Raw genomic sequence first — 8190 nt, 5'->3', positions numbered from 1 at the left:
ACACACACACACACACACACACACACACACACACACACACACACACACACACACACACACACACACACACATTTATTCTTCCCACCTGTTCTAGTTTCCAGTGGAACTCAGCAGGTCTGAAAGTGTCGATCTGGGTGAAATCTCGTCTGAGCAGGAACACCAGGCGGCAGTTGTGAACGTACAGAGCGTAATGGTGGCGGTTCATCTCTGCAACAGGAAACCCACAGTCCAGTGTGGTCAGTTAAAAACGTTAAACGTCATTTTAGTTAACCAAACTGACTCATGGGCGAAGAATGTTACGGATACTCGTAAGGTTTTTCCAACAAATTGAACTTTTTGCTTCAAAAACCTGCTAACAAGTTAAAAGTAGATTTTATTTCAGCTGCCTAAAAAGGTTCTCCATATTAAAAAGGTTCGGGTGACAAAATGGATGATTTTAGGGGTCAGAATGCCTTTTTATGCAAGCAAAATGGCTTATCCCAATAGACATATGCAATAAAGTATTTTACAATCTATTGTATTGTATCATGTTGTGGTACTATATCACATCATATTCTATATACCAGTCTTTAAACATTATGAATATAAACAATAAGGGTTGCAGAATCGTAGTAAAATATGTAGTTGAAATTACTGAATGAATTACTGTTCAACATTGCAATGACATCATAAGTAACAATGAATTTACATTTTCTTCAGTCTTCATTATGAGGATCACATCGTTCTCAAAGGGCTTTATAACCTGATCCACCATCTTCCAATCAACTATGCACTAAGAATTCACCATATTTGATTGGCACACTTGGCATTTTGCTTGTTTGGTCATAGCATTCCCATGCAGATACTGTTATGGCACACATTAGTATTACAACCACAACACATTTCTGATTTATTGTGCAGCATGTGTAAGAAAATATACTTTTATATGAATGTTAAATCTTGATGTTCTCTGCAAATCGCCCACTCTAAACATCACCCAGCACCTTTAAAAAATAAATAAATTTCACCACACTCAGATTTTATTTCAAGACATTGCTTAACAAGCACGCTCATCAAATCATTTACTCCCATTTAAAAGCTGCAGTCAGTGTCTCAGATTTAAACAGGGATTTATGAGAATTTGATGACTTTTAAATGAAGTCCTTTGAAATTTTGCATGACAAGATCAAACAACACATCGTCTGAACTAATAAGCCATCTGGTAGACAATTCTGATTGCTTGCAATGTGCAGATGGCTTGTTTAACACATCTTAGACATGCAGGAGGAAAAAAAGCTTTAAGGAGTATCTGATATTGTGTCATATCAGTCTTTATTAAAAGGTGTGTTTTAACACAAATGAATTGTGAAGTAAAAAATAAATAAAATGTCTATATTAGTAACATGACATTGATGTGACCTGTTGTCCTTACCTGTCTTGTCAGAGTTGCACAGTATGGTCTCCTTCTCGACTCGAAGGCCAGGACTCGGCCCGTGTTTCATCCAGGTTGCTATGGTAAACTGGTCTGTCAGGTTTTGCGGCACGACGTGATCTGGAACATTTGTAGCTTGTCGCCCATCAAATCTGTAGATGAGGTCGCTGTCTCGTCCACTGTCAGTGAGCAGAGACGCTGTCCAGTTTGTGGATGGGCTGGGAGCAGGGAGGAGGTCGGTGCTGCCTGACGCCGCACCTGAACATCGAAGTTTAGACATTTTAAACATAGATTGAAAAAAAAACTTCAACGTAACATGAAAAATCAGCTTAAGGTTGAAAAGTTGAGCTCTCCAAGTCCTCCCATTCTTCTTTATACTCACCGCAGAGTTTCTGCAAAGACTTTTCAGAGTAAGTCTCACGGTCGCAGCCCTTTCCGATGTGATTTGTCTGCAGCTCCACCATCACCTTTACACCAGACAAGGGACCCCCACATGTTTCCAAATGCATCTTGGGAAACAGCTGCTTGCTGCCAGTCCCTGGCTCATAGTCCACTCTCTTGTTCCAGCCTGTAGCCATTTTTCACATTTGAAATGACGGATATAATGAAGAAAATGTAAATGTGCATTTTGAACCAATTTTATTTTATTTTTAAATCTCAGTGTCTCACAAAAAACAACACAATTTTTGTGCTGTTATCTTTTGGTTGGTTTATTCTTTATTAAATCACGCAGGAACATTGAGACTAAACATAACTCAGCTGTGACAATGTATTTGAATATTTCCTTCATCATTCTTTGACTTAGATGTCTTATATAATACATACATGTATACTGCGTTGTGCTGGGTTTAATAAACAGCACCTGGATTAAAATTATTACAGCCAATAAAAATCCCTGCTAAATATAAATTTAGAGCCGGTACTTGGCTGTAATCATTACAAAGCTGTTTACCTTTTGTTTTACATGCACACGAATGCCTCAGCTGGTGCGGCAGAAGAGATTCAACATCCTGATTGTGTAAAAGACTGTGTGCACATCGTGTTAGAAGTGATATAAAGTCTCCTGAGACAAATCTCAAAGAGAAAAAAAAAACGTGATTAGGAAGGCAGGGTGAGACAATGTGGAGTCTCCATTAGCGCTGGGGAGACTTCTTCAAAAAGCTTTGCTGACCTTTACCCACATGATAAAAATGAGTTACAGAGGAGTGTTCAGAGAAACGGGTCTGAATCCATCACTGCTTATGTATTATTTATGCTTTTAAGCCACTAAGGGTCGACAGTTTTACATTAAGCTTTATATGGGTTAATAGTTTTGCTTTATTGCAAGTTTATGAGCTGAAATTACAAAAAAATTTGATATTTAAAATTTGATTGATTTAATAATAATGCAACATTAATCAGAATAATAGAGGAGATTTCCAGAGACAGTGAATGTTTACAGTTGATTCAATGTTCTGAAAAGTTGTTTTGTTTTAGATTGGACATAATACTTACCTCTTCTGGTCTCTGCAAAAAGCTATGACAGAAGACGTCTTTATATATAAAGCAATATCCTGTTTCGCTCAGACTGCATTATTAATTCACTCTGCACTCGTACACTTCCTGGACACTCTAACCCAGAGGCTTTTCAGTGATTGTCTTTAAAATCTAAACTATTTTATTTACATCAGTTAGACAATGTGCTTTAAGTTCACAAATGGATCTTGCTTTTAGTTTAATCTTTGTTTATAGATTTATCTATAACTGGTACCTGGTCACAACATGTGAAATTCAGAACAATAGCAAGCTTAAAACATTTTTAATTCAAAATGGAAGAAATATTTTTGGAATTTGAATAATGGTTGTGTAGCTTTTGCAAAAAGAAGGAAAAAATCTTTCAAACTCGTAGTCATAATCTATTTCTGTATATTTAAAAGAAAAAGGAGCCACAGATTCTATAGGAAAATTCTGCAAGTTAAATCTATTCTTTTTGAGCTGCAAATGATTTGTATGGTAGAATATGAACAAGAAAAGGGGCCTGAATTTCAATCAGAAGCAAACAGCTTTGGTTTGATTTACTTGATACGCTCATCTAGGCTGCATTCACAGTGATAAAACTTTGATTACGACAGGGAGTGCTTTGCAGGATTCTTTTTGCTCACATTTAGACTAGAGCCCACACAGAAACTAAAGCTGTGCCCCGATGGGTGTTTTTTTTCATTTATCAGTAGCATAAGAGAAAAACAGAAAAACAGAAAAAGGGTCATGAAAAAATAAACTGCTTTTAAACAGGAAGAAAATAAAGTTATTATTAGTTAGAATTAATGTTTTAAGTGTTTGTACATGATTTTAAACAGATAGCATACAATTTATTTCCTTATTTTTTTGTGAAGAACGTCAGAGATTTGCTCAGGTTACAAGAGCACCTTTCATAAAAGAGTTCTGTGATGTGGCTGAAAAGAGACCCTCTTTAAGCAGCCTCTGGCTGTTTCTACATTCAACAATTGAGTCGTTCACACACTGAGACAATGTCATCACAAAACCAAAGGAAGTATGGAGAGTAACTCAGTGGCGTTGATGTGGAGCACTACATAAAACGCATGTCGGACATCTCCCATAGTAAATCCCACAGCCGGCTGGCCACACAGACTGCCATCGCTACATCACACCCTCAAGCTATGATCCTGGCGTACCCTTACATAAATTAACCATTACACCTCCACTGCTCCTCATATGGCAGCTTAGAGGCATAATCGAGGCATTTTGACTTCATCTCACCATCCGGTCTTGGTCCTTTAATTATTTACAGCGAGAAGAGAGATTCTCAGATCCAGCATGAAGTGTTCTGTGAAGGGCAAAGTATATGGAAAGCCAGCAAGGCCAAAAACGTGACTTTTCGTGTGATTTTGTTGTGTTCACCGCATGCTATTTGCACGTAAACAACGGGATGTTTGCATGTTTTCAACACGTATAATTTTCACACATGGTCAACACAAAAACAACACATAAAGACTCAATACTTTACATGTAATTAATGAGTTAATGAGGCTTTGTTTGATACAAAAATGTATGGCCTGTTTGGTCAGTTTGAATCATGTTGTTTCTCTCTGGCTGTTCAGATCTAGGGTTAAACCACTTTTACCACATTTCAGCTCAGTTTCTTTGAGATTTGTACAATTTAATTTAGCAAACATTAAACTCCTCCATCTACATAAGTCCAGGAACTCTGAAAATTAGTTCATATTTAGGTGCTATTAGTTTTGTTTGTTATAGTGTTGACTATGCAGAGGTAGAATATTTGTGTTGAAAATGTTTCCTCTGATGAGTAAATCTCTCCATCAGAGGAAAAAAGTCACATGAGGAACTGTTGCAGATAATTTCCTTCACCACAAACTGTTGCAACACCTCCGTATACAAAAACAACAGAATGTTTTAGAGATAATAAAACCACAGATTTAGAGTGTATTAGAGAAAGAAACAAAGAACAGATGATTAATCGGGTCATTTATCTCCACTCAGGTCAGTCTGTGAGAACAGTCATTACACACTCCTCATCACTTAAGCTTCTTTCTGTCTGAGTTGCCTGGTCAATTTTCCTCTTTCCTCATCGCTCTCTCCTCCTTCTCTGCCCATCTTTCTGTCTTTCTCTCTCATTCCTGCATGAGTCTGATTCCCAAGTTGCTGTCAGTGCAGACAGGTGAAGCAGCTGGGGAGATGGGCTGATTCGAATGCCAAGTTGTTGGAAGGAAAACAAAAAAAATATCACTCCAGTCAGGTTTCCCTCTGGAGATTTTTTGTCAGCTCCTCTGATTTCTTTTCTAAGACGCTCATTCGAAAATGAGATAGATGTTTCTTCAAGAGTAGGATCTGCCAATGCTGCTCTTAATTCCCTCCTTCAGGCTAATATGACATTACTCATCTATACAGGTGCTGGTCATAAAATTAGAATATCATGAAAAAGTAGATTTATTTCAGTAATTCCATTTAAAAAGTGAAACTTGTATATTATATTCATACATTACATACAAACTCATTTATTTCAAATGTTTATTTTGTTTAATTTTGATGATTACAAATGACAACAAATGAAAATCTCAAATTCAGCATATCAGAAAATTAGAATATTACTGAAGACCAATAAAAACAAAGGATTTATAGAAATGTTGGCCAACTGAAAAGTATGAACATGAAAAGTATGAGCATGTACAGCACTCAGTATTTAGTTGGGGCTCCTTTGGCCTGTATTACTGCAGCAATGCGGCGTGGCATGGAGTCGATCAGTCTGTGGCACTGCTCAGGTGTTATGATAGCCCAGGTTGCTCTAATAGTGGCTTTTAGCTCTTCTGAATTGTTGGGTCTGGTGTATTGCATCTTCTTCTTCACAATACCCCATAGATTTTCTATGGGGTTAAGGTCAGGAGAGTTTGCTGGCCAATTAAGAACAGGGATACCATGGTCCTTCAACCAGGTACTGGTAGCTTTGGCACTGTGTGCAGGTGCCAAGTCCTGTTGGAAAATGAAATCTGCATCTCCAAAAAGTTGGTCAGCAGCAGGAAGCATGAAGTGCTCTAAAACTTCCTGGTATGTGGCTGCGTTGACCCTGGACCTCAGAAAACACAATGGACCAACACCAGCAGATGACATGGCACCCCAAACCATCACTGACTGTGGAAACTTTACACTGGACTTCAAGCAACGTGGATGAAGTGCCTCTCTTCTTTTCCTCCAGACTCTGGGACCTTGATTTCCAAAGGAAATGCAAAATTTACTTTTATCAGAGAACATGACTTTGGACCACTCACCAGCAGTCCAGTCCTGTTTCTCTGTAGCCCAGGCAAGACGCTTCTGACGCTGTCTGTGGTTCAAGAGTGGCTTGACACAAGGAATGCAACAGCAGAAACCCATGTCTTTCATACGTCTGTGTGTGGTGGTTCTTGAAGCACTCACTCCAGCTGCAGTCCACTCTTTGTGAATCTCCCCCACATTTTTGAATGGGTTTTGTTTCACAATCCTCTCCAGGGTGCGGTTATCTCTCTTGCTTGTACATTTTTTTCGACCACATCTTTTCCTTCCCTTCGCCTCTCTATTAATGTGCTTGGACACAGAGCTCTGTGAACAGCCAGCCTCTTTAGCGATGACCTTTTGTGTCTTGCCCTCCTTGTGCAAGGTGTCGATGGTCGTCTTTTGGACAACTGTCAAGTCACCAGTCTTCCCCATGATTGTGTAGCCTATAGAACTAGACTGAAAGACCATTTAAAGGCCTTTGCAGGTGGTTTGAGTTAATTAGCTGATTAGAGTGTGGTACCAGGTGCCATCCATTTTGAACCTTTTCACAAGATTCTAATTTTCTGATATGCTGAATTTGAGATTTTCATTTGTTGTCATTTGTTTGAAATATATATATGAGTTTGTATGTAATGTATGAATATAATATACAAGTTTCGCTTTTTAAATGGAATTACTGAAATAAATTACTTTTTCATGATATTCTAATTTTATGACCAGCACCTGTAGATACCTATAAGTCATGTATGTAAACATTTTATTCTAACATTTATAAGTCTGTTGCTGTAAATATTTCAAGGTAAAACATTCTGGTTGTCTCATTATGTCTGACCTTGCCATCCAGGTTTGCAGACAGGCTTGACTTCAATATGAACTGCCACGTCCTCTTTGGTTTTCTTCTGGCCGCAGTCAAAGGCAGAAACCATAATCTTATAGCTCTGCTGTTTGTCATAACTCAGCCGCTCTGTGTTTCTGATGTTACCTACAGAGGCACAAAGTAGAAATGAAAAATTAAAGAAAACTATTTGGAATATTAGTTGGGCTAGTTACATAAATGTTTTTGAACCACCCATTGGTAATGCATCAGATTTACCTGAAGCTATGTAAATGGCTTGCTTAGTTTTTGTTAAACACATTAATTTGCACTACCTTTTTACACAGAATCTCTCATTAATATTCTTCAAAACTCAACATTCTACTGTGACAACTGTTGAATACCAAAGAAAGTTCAGAAAATTAATTTTTTTTAAATTTTGTTGTAGCTTTTGGAATTGCTGTATATTTATTAAAAGGATTTCTGCAGCTTGTAGTTTTGGAAAAGAAAGTAACAGGAAACTAAAGGCTTGTTTTAAAGGAGTAAAATCCTTACTCCCTGGCAGACTGAGGTCATTTAAACACAAAACTCACAACGAAGATGAACAACATGAAACAAAATGAGCAAAAATTTGAAATTTTTGTGCGTCTGTTAGCAAAATCTCAAAAAACACTTAAAGGATTCTAATTTGGTCAACAACAGCCAACACAAAAATATAATTTACTTAACTAAAACTTGGTGTGGCTGTAGCCATATGTGGCATAGAAGAGTCATCTGTAACACTGTCATGATTGTGACATCTTGCAATTTTGCATGAGGTTGTGCAGAACGTTACTGTCAAGGTTTGACCAAAACAACTGTAAAAAAAACATTTCTCAACATCCACCTCTGGCATGAAAGGTGACAGGCAATATACAGTCCTACAAGTAATATAAATAAAATGCCTTAACATAAAAACATGTGACCTCCACATATGAAGTTTTTTTATCCAGTCGATAAACCTCCAATAATTAACTATTATATTATTAGAATCATAATAGTTGTGTGTTCCTTTAAGCACAATTGAAACTGTTGTTATTATTATTTGGATCTAGAGGATTTCCTCAACCAAAAACCACCACTCTTCTTGTGAGGAGGAAAATTAAGGGGATGAGAGAGAGAGAGAGAGAGAGAGAGAGAGAGAGAGAGAGAGAGAGAGAGA

At 37.6% G+C, this 8190-nt stretch overlaps 1 protein-coding gene across 1 annotated transcript in view; it reads right to left on the bottom strand.

Annotated features, from left to right (window-relative positions):
• The window catches only part of clstn2a (calsyntenin 2a), a 58206-nt gene that overhangs the window by 27762 nt on the left and 22254 nt on the right, over window positions 1-8190 (bottom strand). The window contains exons 6-9 of the mRNA XM_014018932.1: window positions 7008-7157; window positions 1794-1979; window positions 1412-1669; window positions 86-207 (exon numbers count right to left, since the gene is read on the bottom strand). Of these exons, the coding sequence (XP_013874386.1) occupies window positions 86-207; window positions 1412-1669; window positions 1794-1979; window positions 7008-7157 (716 nt within the window). The remainder of the gene's footprint in view (window positions 1-85; window positions 208-1411; window positions 1670-1793; window positions 1980-7007; window positions 7158-8190) is intronic.

The sequence above is a fragment of the Austrofundulus limnaeus genome, unplaced genomic scaffold (genome assembly GCF_001266775.1).
Source record: "Austrofundulus limnaeus strain Quisiro unplaced genomic scaffold, Austrofundulus_limnaeus-1.0 Scaffold206, whole genome shotgun sequence".
Classification (NCBI taxonomy): domain Eukaryota; kingdom Metazoa; phylum Chordata; class Actinopteri; order Cyprinodontiformes; family Rivulidae; genus Austrofundulus; species Austrofundulus limnaeus.
The sequence above is the reverse complement of the archived record's forward strand: the minus strand, read 5'-3'. Positions and strand labels throughout refer to the sequence as shown.